Source organism: Lampris incognitus, chromosome 3 (assembly GCF_029633865.1).
Source record: "Lampris incognitus isolate fLamInc1 chromosome 3, fLamInc1.hap2, whole genome shotgun sequence".
In the NCBI taxonomy this organism is placed as follows: Eukaryota; Metazoa; Chordata; class Actinopteri; order Lampriformes; family Lampridae; genus Lampris; species Lampris incognitus.
The window spans coordinates 3,354,207-3,381,783 of record NC_079213.1 but is presented as its reverse complement, the minus strand read 5'-3'; the positions used below and the strand labels follow the sequence as shown (position 1 = coordinate 3,381,783).

At 47.6% G+C, this 27,577-nt stretch overlaps 1 protein-coding gene across 1 annotated transcript in view; it reads left to right on the top strand.

Moving 5' to 3' along the window:
- Positions 1-1,011: 1,011 nt before the first annotated feature.
- Positions 1,012-27,577, top strand: part of osbpl8 (oxysterol binding protein-like 8) — a gene marked incomplete at its 5' end in the record, with an annotated part of 40,236 nt that continues 13,670 nt past the window's right edge. The window contains 13 exons of the mRNA XM_056276596.1: positions 1,012-1,098; positions 5,111-5,191; positions 7,733-7,834; positions 9,172-9,375; positions 13,783-13,867; positions 14,488-14,650; positions 15,883-16,108; positions 16,845-17,029; positions 18,917-18,998; positions 23,835-23,933; positions 24,157-24,253; positions 25,157-25,255; positions 27,180-27,277. Of these exons, the coding sequence (XP_056132571.1) occupies positions 1,012-1,098; positions 5,111-5,191; positions 7,733-7,834; positions 9,172-9,375; positions 13,783-13,867; positions 14,488-14,650; positions 15,883-16,108; positions 16,845-17,029; positions 18,917-18,998; positions 23,835-23,933; positions 24,157-24,253; positions 25,157-25,255; positions 27,180-27,277 (1,608 nt within the window). The remainder of the gene's footprint in view (positions 1,099-5,110; positions 5,192-7,732; positions 7,835-9,171; positions 9,376-13,782; positions 13,868-14,487; positions 14,651-15,882; positions 16,109-16,844; positions 17,030-18,916; positions 18,999-23,834; positions 23,934-24,156; positions 24,254-25,156; positions 25,256-27,179; positions 27,278-27,577) is intronic.

Below are 27,577 nucleotides of genomic sequence, written 5' to 3'. Positions count from 1 at the left end.
CCATCCATCCATCCATCCATCCATTATCCAAACCACTTATCCTGCTCTCAGGGTCACAGGGATGCTGGAGCCTATCCCAGCAGTCATTGGGCGGCAGGTGGGGAGACACCCTGGACAGGCCGCCAGGCCATCACAGGGCCCACACACACACACACACACACACACACACACACACACACACACACACACACACATTCACACCTAGGGACAATGTAGTACGGTGAGTCACCTGACCTACAGGTCTTTGGACTGTGGGAGGAAACCGGAGCCCCCGGAGGAAACCCACCCAGACACGAGGAGAACATACAAACTCCACACAGAGGACGACCCGGGATGACCCCCAAGCTTGGACTACCCCGGGGCTCGAACCCAGGACCTTCTTGCTGTGAGGCGACAGCGCTGACCACTGCGCCACCATGCTGCCTGTGTCCTTCCCAAGTCTGTTATCATCATGAAACCCACGACACAGCACAAACACACAGCTCAGGTCTCGGCGTCCTCCATCTTGTTGTTTTGTTGCGTGCCGTGAGACACACGTTTGTGTTCACACACACGAGACGCTGGAATTCTAACCGCCGGCTTTCATCACCTCAGCGTTCCCGGCGGTGCGAATGCAGACAGGAAAAAAGCCCTCGAAGGTTCGTAGTCCTCGGGGAACGTCCCCAGTGGGTAGGTCCTCTCAGAAAAGTCCCCAGATCAGGTCCAGAAGCACCTGTAGTCTCACCTCCACATTGTGTTGATACGCTTGCCAGCGTGACTTCCCATCTCATCCCGTCGAGTATTAAACATCTATAGAGGGAACCATCCGCCCATGAAGGTGTGGCTGGGAGCGTCTCCTTGGTGTGACGTTGTGTTGAACGGTAACCGGGCCGTGAAGTGAAGGTTCTGCTGCTCGTCCGGTCGGGTTTAAATCTTCTCGTCAGAAGCGTATTTCCAGACGTGATGAACACAGCGTTGTCGTCTTAACACCCGCTTACAAAGCCCCTCGTAGCCTCCTGACGCCGCCCTGTTTGTGTTGCAGGTTTTGACCGGGGCAAAGAGGACCTGCTGCCACTGCCACTGAAGGAGGACTCCGCACAATCCATCTCCAAAAGCAAGGTACAGACCAGGACCTGCTGTATGTGGACCCGGTCTAAGACCACATACTGTCAGGGAGCAAACACGGACTTCTTCTGCACATGCAACAGACAGACATGCACATCATATTGCCCCCCCCCCCCCTTTGTCTCTCTCCCTCTCTCTCTTGCTGTCTCTCTCTCTTGCTGTCTCTCTCTCTCTCTTGCTGTCTCTCTCTTGCTCTCTCTCTCTCTTGCTGTCTCTCTCTCTCTTGCTGTCTCTCTCTCTCTCTTGCTGTCTCTCTCTTGCTCTCTCTCTCTCTTGCTGTCTCTCTCTCTTGCTGTCTCTCTCTCTTGCTGTCTCTCTCTTACTCTCTCTCTCTTGCTGTCTCTCTCTTGCTGTCTCTCTCTCTTGCTGTCTCTCTCTCTCTCTTGCTGTCACTCTCTCTCTTACTGTCTCTCTCTCTCTTGCTGTCTCTCTCTCTCTTGCTGTCTCTCTCTCTTGCTGTCTCTCTCTTGCTGTCTCTCTCTCTTGCTGTCTCTCTCTCTCTTGCTGTCTCTCTCTCTTGCTGTCTCTCTCTTGCTGTCTCTCTCTCTTGCTGTCTCTCTCTCTCTTGCTGTCTCTCTCTCTTGCTGTCTCTCTCTTGCTGTCTCTCTCTCTTGCTCTCTCTCTCTCTCTCTTGCTGTCTCTCTCTCTTGCTGTCTCTCTCTCTTGCTCTCTCTCTTGCTGTCTCTCTCTCTCTTGCTGTCTCTCTCTCTCTTGCTGTCTCTCTCTCTTGCTGTCTCTCTCTTGCTGTCTCTCTCTCTTGCTGTCTCTCTCTCTCTTGCTGTCTCTCTCTCTTGCTGTCTCTCTCTTGCTGTCTCTCTCTCTTGCTGTCTCTCTCTCTTGCTGTCTCTCTCTTGCTGTCTCTCTCTCTTGCTCTCTCTCTCTCTCTCTTGCTGTCTCTCTCTCTTGCTGTCTCTCTCTCTTGCTCTCTCTCTTGCTGTCTCTCTCTTGCTCTCTCTCTCTTGCTCTCTCTCTCTTGCTGTCTCTCTCTCTCTCTTGCTCTCTCTCTCTCTTGCTGTCTCTCTCTCTCTCTTGCTCTCTCTCTCTTGCTGTCTCTCTCTTGCTGTCTCTCTCTCTTGCGCTCTCTCTCTCTTGCTGTCTCTCTCTTGCTCTCTCTCTCTCTTGTTCTTTCTCTCTCTTGCTCTCTCTCTTGCTCTCGCTCAAATTCAAATTCAAATAAGCTTTATTGGCATGAAAAGGAGATGTTATTGCTAAAGCAGTTTGCAAAAGATTAAAACATTACATCACATATTAAACACATTAAATTCACATTACATCACATATTAATACACATTATATTAATACACATTAAATTCAAATTACATCACATATTAATACACATTAAATTCAAGTGACATCACATATTAATACACATTAAATTCACGTGACATCACATGTTAATCCATAGGTGTCATCACATAAGCAGGTTCCATATGTTTGCCTCCTGAAGCAGTCAGGTTTGTTATTGCCATACAGTACAGTGCAGTAAGTGTAGTTCAGTTTAACACAGGGACCTGATAGCAGGGATCTTGGGGATCTTATGGTGGTTGTGAGTCCCGCAGGCTGTGGCAGCAGATACGTATTTAGCTGCCAGAGGAGGTGTTGCTCCTTCACCAGGAGAACTGCCAGGTTCTCCTCTGGGCTTAACAGTAGCACGTTTGATAGTCTCTCTCTCTCTCTCTCTCTCTCTCTCTCTCTCTCTCTCTCTCTCTCTCTCTCTCTCTCTCTCACACACACACACACCATGGACTCAGGGTTGTAGTCTCCGGGTCAACTGGTGAATTGGTTGGTGGATATGCTCTCGTCTTAAGTTGGACAATCGCCAGCGTTACTTTGATAAGGAGAAACGTGCTACATGGATAGCCTTCCAGGATTAATCCATTATTTTTGGTGGGGGGGGGGGGCAGACTTCCAGTTTTCACTTTTAACTCGTCCAACCTAATGGGGACTGCTAGGTCTAACTTACTCAACGTTTGTACCAACATCGAGTTTAGCGTGCCAATGACAATCGCATGTTATTTTGTTTTGGAGCCTAATGAGCTATTGAACTTGTGCACTTTCTTTTGGAGACCCGCTGTGCCTTGTTCGAATTAGGCACTTTATTTCATTTTGGAGATTTTTTAAAATGTTTAATAACCTGTAGTACTGTTACGGTGTGCCACTAAAATTATGCTCAGCGTTTAGACCCTGTCTTGTTGGCAGTGGTGATGGACAGTTGACGGACGAGATCAGGCAGGAGTCTCCGTGGACTATGATGTTTGCGGATGACATTGTGATGTGTAGTGAGAGTAGGGTGCAGGTGGAGGAGAGCCTGGAGAGGTGGAGGTATGCACTGGAGAGAAGAGGAATGAAAGTCAGTAGGAGCAAGACGGAATACCTATGCGTGAATGAGAGGGAGGACATTGGGATGGTGAGGATGCAAGGAGTGGAGGTGACGAAGGTGTGGATTCAAGATTCAAGAGTTTTATTTGTCACATACACACAAGTACAAGTTCCGAGTGCAGTGAAATGGAAGAAAAAAAAAGGTACGAGCTCCGAAATGAAATGTGCAAACAGCAAAGTACAACAGGTACACACGCATTCCAATGTGCAATATTTAAAATTTACAATTTACAATCAACAGCTTAAGAACTCTCTGTAAAAAGAAAACAGACAGCACAATATGTAACATATGCACATACGATGCTCCGGGAACCGCCACATCCGGGACGTGAACCGGATCTCCCGCACCACGGGCGACCACGTTAACCAGTCAACTAAAGGGTCCGACCCAAAGCACTTAAAAAATGGAAAGCTGAGGCATATGTGCTGAAATATGAGGTATGTATGTACATTTCGGCACCTCTTGGTGTATAAGTCCTGCAGGGTGGGGAGCGAGTTACCAATAGTGCGCTCAGCCGAACGCACTACCCTATGCAGAGCCTTCCTATCCTGGGCGGAGCTGTTGCCAAACCAGGCAGAGATGCATCCTGTCAGGATGCTCTCCACTGCCCCAGAGTGGAAGGACTGGAGGATCTTCCGGGAGACTTTGGATTTCCTCGGCTGCCTGAGGTGATGGAGGCGCTGCCTTGCCTTGCTCACCAGAGTGTCTGTGTGTGAGTGCCATGTGAGATCCTCTGTAAGGTGGACTCCCAGGTATTTATACCTGCTCACCCTCTCCACAGTAGTCCCATTAATCCTCAGTGGTGAGTACGTCCTCTGTTGTGTGCCCTCCTGAAGTCCACAATCATCTCCTTAGTTTTGGAGACATTCAAGAGGAGGCTGTTGTCCTGGCACCAGAGTGATGGAGCAGCAACTTCCTCCCGGTAGGCTATCTCGTCGTCATCGGAGATCTGACCCACCACCACTGTGTCGTCCGCAAACTTGATTATGGAGTTGGAGCTGAACCTGGTGTATGAGTGTAAATACTTGGGGTCAACTGTCCGAAGTAACGGGGAGTGCAGAAGAGAGGTGAAGAAGAGTGAGCAGGCAGGGTGGAGTGGGTGGAGATGAGTGTCAGGAGTGATGTGTGACAGAAGGGTACCAGCAAGAGTTAAAGGGAAGGTTTACAAGATGGTAGTGAGACCAGCTATGTTGTATGGTTTGGAGACAGTGGCACTGATGGAAAGACAGGAGGTGGAGCTGGAGGTGGCAGAGATGAACAACTATTTGTTCATTTATTTATTGCTTGTTTGTTGTTTGTTTGAATAGGGACAGATGCAGAACATCGGGTATTGAACCTGTGATATTTTGTCACATGTCATTTGTCGCCAAACCTGGTTTGCAGTGTGGGGATGGGCTTGAAGACGAGATAAAAATCATCTATATTCATTGTTACAGTCACACAAACACACACATACGATGACACTATCAGCATCATGGTGATTTCCAGAAGAGATGACAGACTGTCATCGCTGACAGACACTGACAAAGGAAATGTGGTCAGTCGTTATTTATTATGTCTGAAATGGAAGTTTAATTTCTTTTATTACACAAATTAAATCTGTTTTATCTCCTCTGTCCTTCACAGTCTGAAACTAAGCTGTACAATGGCTCCGACAAGGACGTGCCCACGTCCGGAGGGAAGCTCACCAAGAAGGAGTCGCTTAAGGTAAGAACGGCTGAGGGGGACTGAGGTGTTTTTCATCCGCCGCTTCTCCTGGCGGACGCCGACAACACACAACTTCTCCTGACAGACGCCAACAACACACTGCTTCTCCTGGCAGACGCCAACAACACACAACTTCTCCTGGCAGACGCCAACAACACACAACTTCTCCTGACAGACGCCAACAACACACTGCTTCTCCTGGCAGACGTCAACAACACACAACTTCTCCTGACAGACACCGACAACACACAACTTCTCCTGACAGACGCCAACAACACACTGCTTCTCCTGGCAGACGCCAACAACACACAACTTCTCCTGGCAGACGCCAACAACACACAACTTCTCCTGGCGGACGCCAACAACACACAACTTCTCCTGACAGACGCCAACAACACACTGCTTCTCCTGGCGGACACCGACAACACACAACATCTCCTGACAGACGCCAACAACACACTGCTTCTCCTGGCAGACGCCAACAACACACTGCTTCTCCTGGCAGATGCCAACAACACACAACTTCACCTGACAGACGCCAACAACACACTGCTTCTCCTGGCAGACGTCAACAACACACAACTTCTCCTGACAGACACCGACAACACACAACTTCTCCTGACAGACGCCAACAACACACAACTTCTCCTGACAGACGCCAACAACACACTGCTTCTCCTGGCGGACACCGACAACACACAACATCTCCTGGCAGACGCCAACAACACACAACTTCTCCTGGCGGACGCCGACAACACACAACTTCTCCTGACAGACGCCAACAACACACAACTTCTCCTGGCGGACACCGACAACACACTGCTTCTCCTGACGGACACCGACAACACACAACTTCTCCTGACGGACACCGACAACACACAACTTCTCCTGACAGACACCCGACAACACACTGCTTCTCCTGGCGGACGCCGACAACACACAACTTCTCCTGGCAGACACCAACAACACACTGCTTCTCCTGGCGGACGCCAACAACACACAACTTCTCCTGACGGACACCGACAACACACAACTTCTCCTGACAGACACCCGACAACACACTGCTTCTCCTGGCGGACGCCGACAACACACAACTTCTCCTGGCGGACACCGACAACGCACTGCTTCTCCTGGCGGACGCCAACAACACACAACTTCTCCTGACGGACACCAACAACACACTGCTTCTCCTGGCGGACACCCGACAACACACAACTTCTCCTGGCGGACACCGACAACACACTGCTTCTCCTGGCGGACGCCAACAACACACAACTTCTCCTGACGGACACCAACAACACACTGCTTCTCCTGGCGGACGCCAACAACACACAACTTCTCCTGACGGACACCAACAACACACAACTTCTCCTGACAGACACCAACAACACACAACTTCTCCTGACGGACACCGACAACACACAACTTCTCCTGACGGACGCCAACAACACACAACTTCTCCCGACGGACACCGACAACACACAACTTCTCCTGATGGACGCCGACAACACGGGAAATCTCAGTCACATAAAGGCCGTGACTGGCGTCACGAGGGGTTTCTGTCGTTCTAGGTGGAGCGTTGAAGAAAACCCCTCTGGGAATCATTGTGGCGTTTCACTTAAATGCGGCGTCCGTTTCCGTGTTGTGTTCTGATGTGTGGCGAGACACAACACACAAACTCACACCAGCTGCTTCAGCTTCCTGTCAGCTGTTCAGAGGCGCACATCGAACTTTTCAGCTGTGATGTCATCAGAGAGTGGTCGGGCATGGTGTTCTCACCCTGCAGAGAGACGGAGAGGAAGAGGATGTTGGTTGCTATGGTGACGGTGGTGTTCAGCTGCAGCATCATCATCGCTCATCACAGTTAGGAGGGTCTTGTGAGCTCTACACTGCCACTTTAACTGAAACATGAACCGAGTGGAAACAAACAAGACGTCATTCGACATGTCAGACATAAAATCTAATGAGGTTATCAATCTCTCTCTCGCCCCCTCTCTCTCACTGCCTCTCCCTCTGTCTCTCCCTCCCTCTCTCCCTCTCTCTCTCGCCCTCCCCCTCTTTCTCTCTCTCTCTCTCTCTCTCTCTCTCTTGCTGTCTGTCGTATGTCATATACCACCATATATTTTACTGATTGTAAAGCCCTTCAGGACTACCTTGTGATTTTGGGCTACACAAATAAACGTGATTTGTCAAGTCTGTCTGTCTCTCTGTCTCTTCACTCTTCCCGCTCTCTAACTGTATATATTCTCTTCCATTATATTTCTGTCTGTCTCTCTGTCTGTCTGTCTGTGTGTCTCTCGTCCTGTCTGTCTCTCTGGTCAGTTTCATTCTGTCTCGCTGTCTCTGTTCTCTTGTTGTCCTTGTGTTTATTACTTTTTGTTACTGCTTTCCATCTTCCTTTCTCTTCTTTATTTGTGCCCTCCTGTCTTTTCTGTTTTCTCATTCGGTTCATTCTGCCTTCACTTTCTGCCTTTTTCTTCTCTTTTTTCTTCTCATTTCTCTTTTTCTCTCCCATCCGTTCCTCCCCTCCTCCCCCTGCAGGTGCAGAAAAAGAACTACAGGGAGGAGAAGAAGAGAGCCACCAAGGAGCTCCTCAGCACCATCACAGATCCCTCCGTCATAGTCATGGCCGACTGGCTGAAGGTCAGGATCCCAACCACACACACACACACACACACACACACTTGACAAAGCACAAGGTTTGAACTACATCTAGAGTTTCTCGTGTGTGGAGTAAGTTTTCTGCTGATGGTCTTGACAGAACATAAAACAGCCTCACAGTTCATTCCCTATACATCCTGCTATACACCCTGCTATATGTCCCGCTATACGTCCCGTTATACACCCTGCTATACGTCCCGCTATGCACCCTGCTATACGTCCCGCTATACTTCCCGCTATACGTCCTGCTATACGTCCCGCTATACATCCTGCTCTACGTCCCGCTATGCGTCCTGCTATGCGTCCTGCTATAGATTGAACATGAGTAGTCCCATAAGAAAATGTAGGCATCTGGGTAGCGTAGCGGTCTATTCCATTACCTACCAACACAGGGCTCGCCAGTTCAAATCCCCGTGTTACCTCCAGCTTGGTCGGGTGTCCCTGCAGACACAATTGGCCGTGTCTGCAGGTGGGAAGGCGGATGTGGTTATGTGTCCTGGTTGCTGCACTAGCGCCTCCTCTGGTTGGTCGGGGCACCTGTTCGGGGAGGAGGGGGAACTGAGGGGAATAGCGTGATCTTCCCACGCGCTACGTCCCCCTGGTGAAACTCCTCACTGTCAGGTGAAAAGAAGCAGCTGGTGACTCCACATGTATGGGAGGAGGCATGTGGTAGTCTGCAGCCCTCCCCGGATCAGCAGAGGGGGTGGAGCAGCGACCGGGATGGCTTGGAAGAGTGGGGTAATTGGACAGGTACAATTGGGGAGAAAAAAGGGGGGGACAAAGTGTAGGGACGATGTATTGTGTTGATGTGCTGCTGTCAGCTCCTGCAGCTCTGGAAGTTTCTGAAATACATCAAGTTTTAGACACTCATTAAAACTTCATTTTCAGCCCTGCTTTTACTTCAGTATCCAGTTCTGATGTTTTTTAATTGAGTGATATCACTGATGTATTTTGAAACCTTCAATGTTCTGCTTTTATATGAGTTTAATTTTAACCTGCTCGTATGTAAAGCCTTCACATGTTAACCTGCTGTTCCATAAAGTCAATTTTCCCTAGGTGTGTGTGTGTGTGTGTGTGTGTGTGTGTGTGGGGGGGGGGGGGGGGCGTGTGGGGGGGGGTCCCTGTGATGGACTGGCGGCCTGTCCAGGGTGTCTCCCTACCTGCCGCCCAATGAGTGCTGGGATAGGCTCCAGCATCGGTGCGATCCCAGTTGGGATAAGCAGCTTGGATGACGGATGGATGGATGTTAACTGATTGATTTCTCTGTGTCCGTGTGTGTGCGTGTACCTGTACGTGTCTATGTGTGCATGCACGCCCAGATCCGTGGCACCCTGAAGAGCTGGACCAAGCTGTGGTGCGTCCTGAAGCCGGGCGTCCTGCTCATCTATAAAACTCATAAGAACGGCCAGTGGGTCGGCACCGTGCTGCTCAACGCCTGTGAACTCATCGAGCGGCCGTCCAAGAAAGACGGGTTCTGCTTCAAACTCTTCCACCCGCTGGAGCAATCCATCTGGGCTGTCAAGGTCAGAAAACAGCGCCACCTGTCAGGGGACCAACATAAGTTCACATTCAGCCCGACTCAAATGACAAGTTAGTTAAGCTGCACACCTGAGGAATATGACACGCTGGAGGACAAGAAAGGACATCATAGTAAATCATACACACCACATGACCAAACGTATGTGGCCAGCCGAACATCACACCCATATGTGCTTGTTGAACATGTCATTCCAAAACCACGGGCATTAATATAAAGCTGGTCCCCCCTTTGCTCCTATAAAAGCCTCCATTCTTGTGAGAAGGCTTTCCACTAGGTTTTGGAACGTGGCTGCAGGGATTCACGCCTATTAGCCACAAGAGCATTAGGGGCGTTAGAGGTCGGGGACTGATGTTGGGGAGAAGTCCTGGCGCACAATCAGCCTTCCAATTCATCCCAAAGGTGTTGGATGGGATTGAGGTCAGGGCTCTGTGCAGGCCAGTCAAGCTCTTCCACACCAAACTCTGCAAACCAAACCGTGTCTTTATGGCCCTCGCCTTGTACACGGGGGCTGAAACAGGGAAGGGCCTTCCCCAAACTCTTACCACGAAGTCGGAAGAACTCAGTTCTCTAGAATGTCACTGTGTGCTGTTGCATTAAGATTTCCCTTCACTTGGGGGGGGAGGGGGGCGTCCAGGTAGCGTAGCGGTCTATTCTGTTGCCTACCAACACAGGGATTAATGGTTCGAGTCCTCATGTTACCTCCGGCTTGGTCAGGCGCCCCTACAGACACAATTGGACAATCGGCCATGTGTCTGCAGGTGGGAAGTCAGATGTGGGTATGTGTTCTGGTCACTGCACTAGCGCCTCCTCTGGTCGGTTGGGGCGCCTGTTAGGGGGGGAGGGGGAACTGGGGGGAATAGTGTGATCCTCCCACACGCTACGTCCCCCTGGTGAAACTCCTCACTGTCAGGTGAAAAGAAGCGGCTGGTGACTCCACATGTATGGGAGGAGGCATGTGGTAGTCTGCAGCCCTCCCCCCGGATCAGTAGAGGGGGTGGAGCAGCGACCAGGACGGCTCAGAAGCGTGGGGTAATTGGCCAGATACAATTGGGGAGAAAAATTGGGAAAATTCCAAAAAAAGTAAAATATATTTGCCTTCACTGGAACCAAGGAACCTAGTCCAAGCTATGAACAACCGCTCCGGACCTTTGTTCCTCCTCCACCAAACTTTACAGTTGGCACGACACATTCGGGCGGGTAGTGCTCTCCTGGCATCTGCCAAACCCAGATTAGTTTGTCAGACTGCCAGATGGTGACGTGGGATTCATCACTGCGGAGAACAGCCTGATGCTGAATAATCCAGGTAAGGAAATCCCAGAAGGGTGAATCAGTTCATCTAGACGCTAAGTGTAGTGGTAGAAACGTTTCATCGCTCGTCTAAAGCCTCTTTCCCACTGGACAAAAAACCCACTAACACCCGCTAACACCTGGCCCTTGTCTTGACTGGGAACGGGTACAGTCGGCATTCTGTCCCGGGACAAACGACTACAGTGGGCTTGGGCAGTTGAACGAGTATGTAGGCAATCAGTTGTTGGTTTTTTTTTATGGTGATTTTTTTTGCCTTTTATTTTGCTAATTTTGTGGTCTGCCTCCTTGAGAATTCAACTCAGCAAATAATTAACCTGTAAAACACAAGTCACCGTGTGTGTGAATAGGGACCGGCGGGTGGAGTTGGGCCGTACGCACGTTCTTGTTGCACTCATTTCCGACGAGTCTCTCACTGAACAGGACAGGGACTGAATGACAGTTAAGTCATCTTTAGCGGTCGCTGTCCGATCGACTGGTGCTGAAAAGCACCATCACTTCATAAATCGTATGAGAACGAGATCAGGAGAGCAGCCTGTAGGCTCTCATGTTTCAGGAAAGTTAGATTTTCACGTTAATGCTCATGCAAATTGGTGGTGTTAGAATCTTCTGCCGGTGTTTTGATGATGTATGCTGCCTTATTGAAAGATGCTACCGTAGCGCAAATCCATAGCAGTCTAACCCTAACCTCACCTAACCATACACAAACCACTAAGTAGCACATCTCAGTAGGTAGCACATGTTGACAGAACTCCGGCACTACTCGTTTGCAAAGATGGCAAATTACAACCAGCAGGCCGAAGGACCTAAGTGGTCACGGCATTTGCATATGAAACCGGTCGTTGATTTCTGTCATTATGCCACTGTATTGTTTATAAGGGTGGGGGTACCTGCAGTCACTGTATTGTTTATAAGGGTGGGGACACCTGCAGCCACTGTATTGTTTATAAGGGTGGGATACCTGCAGTCATTGTATTGTTTATAAGGGTGGGGTACCTGCAGTCACTGTATTGTTTATAAGGGTGGGGTACCTGCAGTCACTGTATTGTTTATAAGGGTGGGGTACCTGCAGTCACTTTATTGTTTATAAGGGTGGGGACACCTGCAGTCACTGTGTTGTTTATAAGGGTGGGGACACCTGCAGTCACTGTATTGTTTATAAGGGTGGGGGTACCTGCAGTCATTGTATTGTTTATAAGGGTGGGGGTACCTGCAGTCACTGTGTTGTTATAAGGGTGGGGACACCTGCAGTCACTGTATTCTTTATAAGGGTGGGGGTACCTGCAGTCAGCTGAGACTGAAGAGGTCACCTAGACGAGTGATGAAAGGTTTCTCCCACTAAACGTGGTGTCCAGATGAAGTGATTCACCCTTCTGGGGACTCCAGAGAACGGCTTTCCACTGCTGCAGAGTCCAGTGGCGGTGTGCTTCACACCACTCCAGCCGACACGTCACATTGCACATGGTGAACTCAGGCTTGTGTGTGGCTGCTCGGCCACGGAAGATCCGTCACATGAAGCTCCAGACGAACGGGTCTCGTGCTGACGTTGCTTCCAGAGACAGTTTGTAACTCAGTAGTGAACTGAGGACAGACCACGTTTACATGCTTCATCACTCGGCAGTGCTGTTCTGGGGTGTTGTGTGTCCTGCCGCTTCATGGCTGAGCTGTTGTTGCTCTGAGAGGTTTGGCTTTGCGATAGCAGGCTTACCGTTGACCGGGGCAGATCTAGCAGGGCAGAAATGTGACCAGCTGACTTGTTTGAAAGGTGGCATCTTATGACAAAGACACGCTGAAAGTCACTGACCTCTTCAGTACGACCCGTTCCCCTGCCCGTGTCCGTCTGAGGAGACTGCAAGGCTGTTAGCTTGATTTTATGTACCTGTTAGCATGGATGTGGCTGACAGCCAAGTCCACTCATTAGAAGGGATGTCCACATACTTTTGGCCATGTAGTGTGTCATACATCATACACATCATAGATGTCATATACATCATATGTGTGTGTGTGTGTGTGTGTGTGTGTGTGTGTGTCCTGTGATGGCCTGGTGACCTGTCCAAGGCGTCCTCCTGCCTTCCATGCAGTGCATGCTGGGAAAGACTCCAGCCCTCTCGGCCCTACATTGTATTCAACAGGCGTAGACAATGAGTGAATAAATGAATGATTATCTGCCAGAACCCAGACAGAATAAGAGAACAGCTGGGCTGAGAGGAGGCACGCTGTCTGCAGGACGATGAAGAGCTCTTTGTTTTCTAGACAGACACCGTCATTGTCTCTTCATACATTTTCATTTCAGCTCACCTTTTCACCGGCTAGCATACATTTCCTTCCCATCAGCCCCGGTGCTCTCAGCGCTGCTGTGTTGTCTGCTGCAGCTTTTTATTCACCGTGACCTCCGTCCATCTGCAGTCTGAAGTGTCCAGTCCTGTTTGGTTTCTTTGAGCTCTTTATTTCTGGTCCGTCTGACGTTCTCTTCAGTTCTGAGATAAACACTCCAGTTTCTGGCAGCGTCTCTCCATCTTCAACCATGGAAATCACAGACGGGTTGGTTCAGGGTTAGACCAACATGGAAATCACAGACGGGTTGGTTCAGGTTTAGACCAACATGGGAATCACAGACGGGTTGGTTCAGGTTTAGACCAACATGGGAATCACAGACGGGTTGGTCCAGGTTTAGACCAACATGGGAATCACAGACAGGTTGGTCCAGGTTTAGACCAACATGGGAATCACAGACAGGTTGGTCCAGGTTTAGACCAACATGGGAATCACAGACAGGTTGGTCCAGGTTTAGACCAACATGGGAATCACAGACGGGTTGGTCCAGGTTTAGACCAACATGGGAGTCAGACGGGTTGGTCCAGGTTTAGACCAACATGGGAATCACAGACGGGTTGGTCCAGGTTTAGACCAACATGGGAGTCACAGACGGGTTGGTCCAGGTTTAGACAGAGCTTCATTTACATGTGGTCAAATAGTAAACTGAGTAAAAGGAGAAGAGATGAACTGCAAACTGCACACGTTACCATATGAAAACCAAGATATCTTCAAGTAAAACATGATAACTATAAAACTGTCTGTCTCTCAGGGTCCGAAAGGAGAGGCTGTAGGTTCCATCACTCAGCCGTTACCCAGCAGTCACCTCATCTTCCGCGCAGCATCAGAGTCTGATGGTACGAACACAAAACCTGAAACATAGAGCCCACAAAACACAAGCAAGAAAATACCTGCCGACTCTATCTGTCTCTCTGTCTGTCTGGATGCCTGTCTGTCTGAATGCCTGCCTGTCTGTCTGTCTGTCTAATGAATGCCTGCCTGCCTGCCTGTCTGTCTGTCTGTCTGAATGCCTGTCTGTCTGTCTGTCTGAATGCCTGCCTGCCTGCCTGCCTGTCTGTCTGAATGTCTGTCTGTCTGAATGAATGCCTGTCTGTCTGTCTGAATGAATGCCTGCCTGCCTGTCTGTCTGTCTGTCTGAATGCCTGCCTGCCTGCCTGTCTGTCTGTCTGTCTGAATGAATGCCTGCCTGCCTGTCTGTCTGTCTGAATGCCTGCCTGTCTGTCTGTCTGAATGCCTGTCTGTCTGTCTGTCTGTCTGTCTGAATGAATGCCTGCCTGCCTGTCTGTCTGTCTGTCTGAATGCCTGCCTGCCTGCCTGTCTGTCTGTCTGTCTGTCTGAATGAATGCCTGCCTGCCTGTCTGTCTGTCTGAATGCCTGCCTGTCTGTCTGTCTGAATGCCTGTCTGTCTGTCTGTCTGTCTGAATGAATGCCTGCCTGCCTGTCTGTCTGTCTCCAGGCCGGTGCTGGATGGATGCTCTGGAGTTGGCTCTCAAGTGTTCCAGTCTGCTGAAGAGGACGATGATCAGGGAAGGGAAGGAGGACATGAGTGCCACCACGGCCGGAGAACATTCCATCAACTTCTACAGCCTCCTCCGAGCCCACAACATGCAGGGCTTCCAGTGAGTCTGCCACAAACCCACCTCTGACCGCCTGCCTGTCTGTCTGTCTGTCTGTCTGTCTGTCTGTCTGTCTGTCTGTCTGTCTGTCTGTCTGTCTGACACCCCATACAGACCTGTATTCAAGTCCAACTTTCACTTTATTGTCATGTGCACATAAAAAGCACCATGTACCTTCACATGTAATGAGATGCATGTGCCCTGGCTTTCTCCACCCTAAAAAACTATACATAATGAATTAATGAATAATAACAACAGCAGTAAATCAGAAATCCCACAAAATAACAAACCACTGAAGTTATGTAAGGAGCCTGCTGTTCATCCTTCTGACCTCCTGGGGGTAAAATCTGTGTGTGGGGCAGCTGGTCAGGGCGCTGATGCTCTGTAAGCGTTGTCCTAAGGGAAGGAGGAGGACACACCATGTGCTGGGTGGATGCTGTCCTCCATCATACTCAGGGCCTTCCTTCTGCAGCGGGTGGTGTACATGTCCTGAAGCTGTGGCGGAGCTGCTCCTGTGACGTCTGAGGCTGTTTTACTGTCCTTCTCAGCTGTTGGTGGTCCTGTTCAGTCAGGTTGCCAAACCACACCAGTAGGTGTCCAGTGAGGATGCTCTCTGTGGGGGTCTGGTAGAAACTGACCAGGGTTTTTGTGGACGATCTGAATTTCTTAAGACATCTCAGAAAGTATAGTCTCTGCTGTGACTTCTTAATAACACAACTGGTGTTTCAAGACCAGCAGAGGGAGTCTGAGATCTGAATGTAAAGGTCTGAAGTTCTTGACAACTTCAACAAGGACACCGCTGATGTAAACTGGTGTCTGAACTGTTTTGGACTTCCTCAAGTCAACAGTTATCTCCTTAGTTTTCTCAACATTTAGGGAGAGGTTGTTGTCTTGACACCACCGTATGGATTGGTGCCTCACCTCCTTCCTATAAGCATCTTCGTTGTTGTCATTTATCAGTCACGGTCTGGATTTTGATCTGGATCAGCACAAAGTCATGAGTGGATGGAGTACACAAAAGCAGCACACAGTTGGTGTTGAGTGGCACAATTCTGGACACAATTGGTGCCCACAGTTGTGTTATTTAAAATGTTGTCCATTAACGATGGTTTGTGGTGAGTGTAAAGTTGTGGAACTAAACAAGTCTTAACTGTGTGAAGTTAAGAAGAGGAATCGTGACTATTTTTGTGGCGTGGTCCTCACCTGAACATCATGTTCCTCCACCTGCGTTTCAGGTTCAACGACGGTGACCAGTTCAAGGACCCGGACCTGTACTCTGACAAGTCGGACCGGGAGGGCGAGCAGGACCACGAGGAGTCGGACCCGGAGGGTCTGGAGAAGAGCGAAGAGAGCGACTCGGACACGTCGGAGCGTCAGGACGACTCGTATGTGGACCTGGACCCCAACGAGACCCTGACAGAGACTCCATACATGGAACAGTCCCATGAGGAACTGGGAGAGGTGAGGCGGGGGGAGAGAGGAGAGACAGGAAAGGGCAGAAGGAAGAGTGGAGAGAATGAAACAGAGAGACAGATTAAGTTTATTCATGCCAGAGTTGTTTTTAACAAACAGGTAAAACACACAATGGACAAAAGAATAGACAAAAACATGAAATGCAGAAGTACGTCATACAAGCATTACTATTTTAATTATTTTATTATTTGGTATAATGTAGTATTCCCATGGGGGCGTCCGGGCAGCGTAGCGTGTATTCCGTTGCCTACCAACACGGGGCTCGCCGGTTCAAATCCCCGTGTTACCTCCATCTTGGTCAGGTGCCCCTACAGACACAATCGGTCATGTCTGCGGATGGGAAGCCGGTGTGTGTCCTGGTCGATGCACCAGTCGGGGCGCCTGTTCAGGGGGGAGGGGGAACTGGAGGGAATAGCGTGATCCTCCCACGCGCTCCCCTGGTGAAACTCCTCACTGTCAGGTGAAAAGAAGCGGCTGGTGACTCCACATGTATCGGAGGAGGCATGTGGTAGTGTGCAGCCCTCTTCGGATTGGCAGAGGGAGTGGAGCAGAGACCGGGACGAATCGGAAGAGTGGGGTGATTGGCCAGATACTATTTTTACTTCTAAATGTTTGTGTTACATCAAACTCCTGATATGGCACATGGAAACATGTTCTGATCCTGATCCTGATGCGGATTCTGATCCTGATGCTGATCCTGATGCGGATTATGTTTCTCTGCCAGGCAGGCGAGGCGTCGCAGACAGAGACGGTGTCGGAGGAGAATAAATCTCTGATCTGGACTCTGCTGAAGCAGGTGCGGCCCGGCATGGATCTGTCCAAGGTGGTTCTGCCCACCTTCATCCTGGAACCTCGCTCCTTCCTGGATAAGCTCTCGGACTACTACTACCACGCCGACTTCCTGTCCGAGTAAGCTCCCACTGCTGTGCACAGAGTACTGGTTTTAGGTTACTCCAGGTTTCCCATGTGGGTCTTACACCTGGCTGGGTTTACATGATTTAAAGGTGTGATGTGTAATTTCTACCTCAGTGCTGACCTTTACTGTTCAGCGGTGAGAATTACAACGACAAGTCAAAACCGGCCAAAAACACCTTCAGGACATCTGAGACATTACACTCGGCATCTTAAAATTATTTTCCCTGTAAGGCCATGTGTCTTACTGCTCTGGTCTCGGTCTTTGGGTTTCATTCATTTGTCTCAAAAACCTGAAAAGTGCAAACCATATCACAGAAGGTTGAAGTGCCCTTGAGCCAAAACAATAAACACTAATATGCTGTGATGGTTTAAGTCCCTTTGGATAAAGGCATCAACCAAAGGACTAAAATGTGAAAGTATAAATCTGCATTTGGTTGTTTTAAGTTGTGTTTTTTTCTTCTGAGCCTTTATGTTCTTTATATTAAGATATTTATTATATATTTATATTCTTTATATTATCATATTTACATTGTTATTTTATATTATATATTATATATTTATATATTATATTCATATCATATATATTATTTTATAGAACATACGTTTATATATTATACATATTATATATTACATTTATATTCTTTATATTATCTATATTTATATAATATATATTTATGTTGATGTATGTGGATGACATTGTGATCAGTAGTGAGAGTAGGGTGCAGGTGGAGGAGAGCCTGGAGAGGTGGAGGTATGCACTGGAGAGAAGAGGAATGAAAGTCAGTAGGAGCAAGACAGAATACCTATGCATGAATGAGAGGGAGGACAGTGGGATGGTGAGGATGCAAGGAGTAGAGGTGGTGAAGGCGTATGAGTTTAAATACTGGGGTCAACTCTCCAAAGTAACGGGGAGTGCAGAAGAGAGGTGAAGAAGAGAGTGCAGGCAGGGTGGAGTGGGTGGAGAAGAGTGTCGGGAGTGATGTGTGACAGAAGGGTACCAGCAAGAGTTAAAGGGAAGGTTTACAAGATGGTTGTGAGACCAGCTATGTTGTATGGTTTGGAGACAGTGGCACTGATGAAAAGACAGGAGGTGGAGCTGGAGGTGGAGCTGGTTCGGATAATGGATGGATGGATTATATATTATGTACTATGTATATATATTATATTTCCATCCATCATCCATCCATCATCCAAACCGCTTATCCTGCTCTCAGGGTGGCGGGGATGCTGGAGCCTATCCCAGCAGTCATTGGGCGGCCGGCGGGGAGACACCCTGGACAGGCTGTTATATTATTTATATTTTTTCTTCTTTATATTGTTGTATTATATTGTTGTTGTTGTTTTCTTATTAAATATTGTCTCCCCTTGGTAAGAGCCCCTGCTCCACCAGACACAGGTTCTAACGTGACCTGACACTTAACCTTCCTTCAGCTGAAGCTGTTTCCCAAACTGCTCTGCTGTTATGGCAGTTTGCATTTTTGAACATGATTACCGAAGTGGGACTAGAACCTCAAACCCCACCCCACCGCAGCACAACTGCCCCACAGCCTCACTGCAGCACAACTGCCCCACAGCCTCACTGCAGCACAACTGCCCCACTGCCCCACCGCAGCACATCTGCCCCACCACAGCACATCTGCCCCACCGCAGCACATCTGCCTCACCGCAGCACAACTGCCCCACCACAGCACATCTGCCCCTCCGCAGCACATCTGCCCCACCACAGCACAACTGCCCCACTGCCTCACCGCAGCACATCTGCCCCACCGCAGCACATCTGCCCCACCACAGCACAACTGCCCCACTGCCTCACCGCAGCACATCTGCCCCACCGCAGCACATCTGCAGCTGCTGACACGATGCCTTTGTTTCTGTCTCCAGGGCTGCAGTGGAGGAGAACGCCTACAACCGCATGAAGAAGGTGGTGAAGTGGTACATCTCTGGGTTTTACAAGAAGCCAAAGGTTAGCAGAAAACTCCAGCAGACTCCACCCTCCCTCAGACAAACCAGTTTCTGCCAGTTAACACAACGTTCACACAACGTTTACACGTCACTTCACACCTTCATGTTGTCACAACCAGGTGGGCTCAAGCACACAACTTGTAAATAGAAGAGAGGCCGTTTTTTAGGACTCAGGACTCAGGAACACTTCACTTGTCATGTCTCCTCATGTACTTGAGCACATGAAGTGAAAGGAAAGGCCGTTTCCCCAGCCCACAGCAGTGCAACACGAAGACACAAACACATCCAAACACTACAAGAGCACACACATCCAAACTAACACACATATCCAAACTAACACACACATCCAAACTAACACACATATCCAAACTAACACACATATCCAAACTAACACACATCCAAACTAACACACATCCAAACTAACACACACATCCAAACTAACACACATCCAAACTAACACACACATCCAAACTAACACACACATCCAAACTAACACACATATACAAACTAACACACACATACAAACTAACACACACATCCAAACTAACACACATATACAAACTAACACACATATACAAACTAACACACATATCCAAACTAACGCACACATCCAAACTAACACACACAGCCAAACTAACACACATCCAAACTAACACACACATCCAAACTAACACACATATCCAAACTAACACATACATCCAAACTAACACACACATCCAAACTAACACACACATCCAAACTAACACATACATCCAAACTAACACACATATCCAAACTAACACATACATCCAAACTAACACATACATCCAAACTAACACACACATCCAAACTAACACACACGTCCAAACTAACACACACATCCAAACTAACACACATATCCAAACTAACACACATATCCAAACTAACGCACACATCCAAACTAACACACACAGCCAAACTAACACACATCCAAACTAACACACACATCCAAACTAACACACATATCCAAACTAACACATACATCCAAACTAACACATACATCCAAACTAACACACACATCCAAACTAACACACACGTCCAAACTAACACACACATCCAAACTAACACACACATCCAAACTAACACACATCCAAACTAACACACACATCCAAACTAACACACATATCCAAACTAACACACATATCCAAACTAACACACACATCCAAACTAACACACATCCAAACTAACACACACATCCAAACTAACACACACATCCAAACTAACACACACGTCCAAACTAACACACACATATCCAAACTAACACACATATCCAAACTAACACACACGTCCAAACTAACACACACTTCCAAACTAACACACACATCCAAACTAACACACACAGCCAAACTAACACACACATCCAAACTAACACACATCCAAACTAACACACACATCCAAACTAACACACACATCCAAACTAACACACACATCCAAACTAACACACACATATCCAAACTAACACACACATCCAAACTAACACACACGTCCAAACTAACACACACTTCCAAACTAACACACACACATCCAAACTAACACACACATCCAAACTAACACACATGTCCAAACTAACACACATATCCAAACTAACGCACACATCCAAACTAACACACATCCAAACTAACACACACATCCAAACTAACACACACATCCAAACTAACACACACACATCCAAACTAACACACACATCCAAACTAACACACATCCAAACTAACACACACATCCAAACTAACACACACATCCAAACTAACACATACATCCAAACTAACACACACACATCCAAACTAACACACACATCCAAACTAACACACACATCCAAACTAACACACACATCCAAACTAACACACACATATCCAAACTAACACACATATCCAAACTAACACACACGTCCAAACTAACACACACTTCCAAACTAACACACACATCCAAACTAACACACATATCCAAACTAACACACACATCCAAACTAACACACATATCCAAACTAACACACACATCCAAACTAACACACACATCCAAACTAACACATACATCCAAACTAACACACACATCCAAACTAACACACACGTCCAAACTAACACACATCCAAACTAACACACACATCCAAACTAACACACACACATCCAAACTAACACACACATCCAAACTAACACACACATCCAAACTAACACACACGTCCAAACTAACACACATCCAAACTAACACACATCCAAACTAACACACACATCCAAACTAACACACACATCCAAACTAACACACACGTCCAAACTAACACACATCCAAACTAACACACACATCCAAACTAACACACACATCCAAACTAACACACACGTTCAAACTAACACACACTTCCAAACTAACACACACATCCAAACTAACACACATATCCAAACTAACACACACATCCAAACTAACACACATATCCAAACTAACACACACATCCAAACTAACACACACATCCAAACTAACACACACATCCAAACTAACACACATATCCAAACTAACACACACATCCAAACTAACACACATATCCAAACTAACACACACATCCAAACTAACACACACATCCAAACTAACACATACATCCAAACTAACACACACATCCAAACTAACACACACGTCCAAACTAACACACATCCAAACTAACACACACATCCAAACTAACACACACACATCCAAACTAACACACACATCCAAACTAACACACACATCCAAACTAACACACACGTCCAAACTAACACACACGTCCAAACTAACACACATCCAAACTAACACACATCCAAACTAACACACACATCCAAACTAACACACATCCAAACTAACACACACATCCAAACTAACACACACATCCAAACTAACACACACGTCCAAACTAACACACATCCAAACTAACACACACATCCAAACTAACACACACATCCAAACTAACACACACGTTCAAACTAACACACACTTCCAAACTAACACACACATCCAAACTAACACACATATCCAAACTAACACACACATCCAAACTAACACACATATCCAAACTAACACACACATCCAAACTAACACACACATCCAAACTAACACACACATCCAAACTAACACACATATCCAAACTAACACACACATCCAAACTAACACACATATCCAAACTAACACACACATCCAAACTAACACACACATCCAAGCTAACACATACATCCAAACTAACACACACATCCAAACTAACACACACGTCCAAACTAACACACATCCAAACTAACACACACATCCAAACTAACACACACACATCCAAACTAACACACACATCCAAACTAACACACATCCAAACTAACACACACATCCAAACTAACACATACATCCAAACTAACACACACATGCAAACTAACACACACATCCAAACTAACACACACATCCAAACTAACACACACACATCCAAACTAACACACACATCCAAACTAACACACATCCAACCTAACACACACATCCAAACTAACACATACATCCAAACTAACACACACATCCAAACTAACACACACACATCCAAACTAACACACACATCCAAACTAACACACATCCAAACTAACACACACATCCAAACTAACACATACATCCAAACTAACACACACATCCAAACTAACACACACATCCAAACTAACACACACATCCAAACTAACACACACACATCCAAACTAACACACACATCCAAACTAACACACACATCAAACTAAACAAACAAAACAAAACAAGAAAAATCACTGTCCAAGGGAAGGACCACCAGCCAGGATGACTGTCGGAACCGCCGGTCTGCACGGGCCAACAGCCGGCCCAGCCTGCCCCGGTTATGCGTCCCGCCAGACCGCCCTCCGTGCCTCCTCCTCGGACCCAGCTCCAGGAAGGGGCCGTGGTCCCTGTGGCAACCGGACGAAGCAGACCAGGCTCCCCCAGCCGATCCAGCGCCAGCTCTCCCAGCCAGACACCCTCAACACACCTCCCCACACTCCTCATGACGACATCAAGACCATAGTCAACGCCAGGCGAGGCCGCCGCCAGACCGCCCTCGGTGTCAACGGGACTGCCGGTCTGCATGGGCTAGCAGTTAGCTTAGCCTGCCCCACTTCCGCATCCTGTCAGACCGCCCTCGGTGTTTCCTCCTCGGGTGCAGCTCCGGGCAGCGTGGTCCCTGGGCCCACGCTCTCCCAGCTGATCCAGCACCAGCTCTCCCAGCCATCAAAGGAAGACAAACATTTAGACGCAGACGTGGACAAAGACACTGCATGGACGGCACCGGTTGAGGCCGCCACAAACGTGAATTCGCACCGCCATCTTCCCACACCGGGATGCGGAGTGGGAAATGTCTGTTTTGAATATTCTGTTAAATTTGCCTTCTTAAGTCTTTTCCATACACCACTTACACTGTTACCTGTGTCAGCAGCCCGGCTGCTAAAGTCCCTTTTGTGTGTGTGTGTGTGTGTGTGTGTGTGTGTGTGTGTGTGTGTGTGTGTGTGTGTGTGTGTGTGTGTGTGTGTGTGTGTGTGTGTGTTTGTGTGTGTGTGTTTGTGTGTGTGTGTGTGTGTGTGTGTGTGTGTGTGTTTGTGTGTGTGTGTTTGTGTGTGTGTGTGTGTGTGTGTGTGTGTGTGTGTGTGTGTGTGTGTGTGTGTGTGTGTGTGTGTGTGTGTGTGTGTGGGGTATTAATCTGGATTCCTACTCTGTTGTCGATGATGTTGCACAGCTCTTTGCACAAGGTGCTTTGGTAAGACAGGTGTGGGTAAATGTCTCCGTGCTTTGTGGACTTGTCCTACATGAACAACAACATGTTGTGTTTTACCCACAGGGGCTGAAGAAGCCCTACAACCCCATCATCGGAGAGATGTACCGCTGCATGTGGCTTCACCACAAAACCACCAGCAAGACCTTCTACATCGCTGAACAGGTGACAGCAGCCCTGCGATCTGATTGGCTGGGAGCAGCTTCCCCTGCTGTTAGTCTCCAGCTACACACGATGTCACAGCATTCAGGCTTTTGAGGAAGACACACAGCTGGGCAGACACACACACCTTGTCCTGCTGTTTCATGGGATTTTAGTACCAACTACCTGTGAGACCAGTAAGAACCGCCACCCCCAACTAACTGGGTTGGTGTCATTCCCTCTGCAGGTATCCCATCACCCCCCGGTGTCGGCGTTCTACGTCAGCAACAGGAAGGACGGGTTCTGTCTCAGTGGCAGCATCCTAGCAAAGTCCAAGTTCTACGGTACATACACATGCACACACATTTTATAAATGTATGTCCGTCTTTGGGCTTGTTCCCTGTTTCTCAGGGGTGGCCACGCCCGTGTTTTCGTTTGTAACCCTGCTGCTACTTCAGAATGATGGTTATGTTGAAACGACCAACCAGCAAATCAGAATCCGCTTTGTTGGCCAAGTGTGATGATGTCAGCACACGAGGGATTTGACTGCAGTTCACCGCAGCCTCTAACACTTAGAGACATCACTCACACTCACTCACATACACACACACACACACACACACACACTCACACTCACACTCACTCACACACACACACACATACTCACACACACTTACACATACACACACACACACACACACACACACACACACTCACTCACTCACTCACTCACTCACACACAACAGAAGAAAAACAAACAACAACAGCACAATGAAGGCAAGCATGTAAGCACAACATGTATGTCACGACTACACATGTATGTCACGACTATACAGTCTTGCTCTGCTTGAATAGTCAATAACCTATACCCACATATGTACCATATGATTTATACTATATTGCCCATACACTATACCATATACCATACCACAGCTACACAACCCATCATGCCATATACCATAGCACAGCTACACAACCCATCATGCCATATACCATACCACAGCTACACAACCCATCATGCCATATACCATACCACAGCATGCCATATACCATACCACAGCTACACAACCCATCATGCCATATACCATACCACAGCTACACAACCCATCATGCCATATACAGTCTCACATCACGGGGTCAGGTCAGATCAGGTGTGAGAATGTAAACTTGTTTGTGAACAACAGGTTGTGTTTTCGTCATCGGTATTTGTCCTCAGCTAACAGTCAGGTATCCGTTTGGGTTTTTAGGAAACTCTCTGTCGGCCATATTGGATGGAGAGGCTCGCCTGACTTTTCTCAACCGAGGCGAGGACTACGTCATGAACATGCCCTACGCCCACTGTAAAGGTCAGAGGTCATCCTGTGGTTTCCAGAAACAGTAGCGTAATGTTGTTCTGTTGAAATAATTGCTGTTTGGGGAGTCATGTGTGCGCTAAATTAAAAGTTGAACCAGCAGACGTGTAAAAGGTCTCCGTCATGTTCTCTGGTCCTTAACCGGGTAGATTTCTACAAACCCCAATTCCAGTGAAGTTGGGACGTTGTGTAAAACCTGAATAAAAACAGAATACAATGATTTGCAAATCCTTTTCCACCTATATTCAATTGAATACACTACAAAGACAAGATCTTTAATGTTCAAACTGATAAACTTTATTGTTTTTTGCAAATATTCACTCATTTTGAATGTGATGCCTGCAACACGTTCCAAAGAAGCTGGGACAGGGGCAACAAAAGACTGGGAAAGTTGAGGAATGCTCAAAAAACACCTGTTGGGAACATTCCACAGGTGGACAGGTTAACTGGACACAGGTGAGTATCATGATTGGGTATAAAAGGAGCATCCCCGAAAGGCTCAGTCGTTCACAAGCAAGGATGGGGCGAGGTTCACCACTTTGTGAACAACTGCGTGAGTAAATAGTCCAACATTTTAAGAACAACGTTTCTCAACGTACAATTGCAAGGAATTTAGGGATTTCATCATCTCCAGTCCATCATATCATCACAAGACTCAGAGAATCTGGAGAAATCTCTGCACGTAAGCGGCGAGGCTGAAAACCAACACTGAATGCCCGTGACCTTCGACCCCTCAGGCGGCACTGCATTAAAAACCGACATCATTGTGTAAAGGATATTACCACGTGGGCTCAGGAACACTTGGGAAAACCATCGTCAGTTAACACAGTTGGTCGCTACATCTACAAGTGCAAGTTAAAACTCCACCATGCAAAGCCAAAGCCAGATATCAACAACACCCAGAAACACCACCGGCTTCTCTGGCCCGAGCTCATCTGAGATGGACTGACGCAAAGTGGACAAGTGTGCTGTGGTCTGACGAGTCCACATTTCACATTGTTTTTGGAAATCATGGACGTCGTGTCCTCCGGGCTCAAGAGGAAAAGGACCATCCAGATTGTTATCAGCCCAGAGTCCAAAAGCCAGCATCTGTGATGGTATGGGGGGTGTTAGTGCCCCATGGCATCATGGGTAACTTGCACATCTGTGAAGGCACCATTAATGCTGAAAGGTACATACAGGTTTTGGAGCAACATGTGCTGCCATCCAAGCGACGTCTTTTTCAGGGACGTCCCTGCTTATTCCAGCAAGACAATGCCAAGCCACATTCTGCACGTGTTACGACAACGTGGCTTCATAGTAAAAGAGTGCGGGTACTAGACTGGCCTGCCTGTAGTCCAGACCTGTCTCCCATTGAAAATGTGTGGCGCATTATGAAGCGCAAAATACGACAACGGAGACCCCGGACTGGTGAGCAACTGAAGTCGTACATCAAGCAAGAATGGGAAAGGATTCCACCTACAAAGCTTCAACAAGTAGTGTCCTCAGTTCCCAAACGCTTATTGAGTGTTGTTAAAAGGAAAGGTGGTGTAACACAGTGGTGAACATGCCCCTGTCCCAGCTTCTTTGGAACGTGTTGCAGGCATCAAATTCACAATGAGTGAATATTTGCAAAAAACAATAAGGTTTATCAGTTTGAACATTAAATATCTTGTCTTTGTAGTGTATTCAATTGAATATAGGTGGAAATGGATTTGCAAATCATTGTATTCTGTTTTTATTCACGTTTTACACAACGTCCCAACTTCATTGGAATTGGGGTATGTACTTGTAGTTTTAAATGACTTTGGGACAATCTCCAGTTATCTTTTGTGATTTCTTACTTCTCAGGTAAAAGCAGCCGACAGAAACACAAACTGGATCTTTTGTACAGCTGGCTTTAACATTTGGATGGTTGGTGTTTTGGTGTGTCTCTCAGGGATCCTGTATGGGACCATGACCCTGGAGCTGGGCGGGCAGATCTCCATCACCTGTGAGAAGACAGGGTACAGCGCCCAGCTGGAGTTCAAACTAAAGGTACCGTGGTGTCGGCAGGGAACCGGTCCGGCATGAACCGCACCTAACCCTTTCAATCTCATTATGAAGCTAAATTCACACCATTCAGTTCAAAAGTAACTTGAAATTTCAGAGGACGTTTTATTTTGAGCTTTGAACTAGCATTTCTGTTCTCCAACAGCACCTTCTTCAACCCGAGGTTTAAAAACTTGGAATATTGAATATCAGTGGTTGACTTTAGGACCAGAAAGAGGGAAAGTTTCCATGTTTATCAGACATTTCCACATAACAGCTGATTTTCCCCCAATGTTTGTCAGTTAG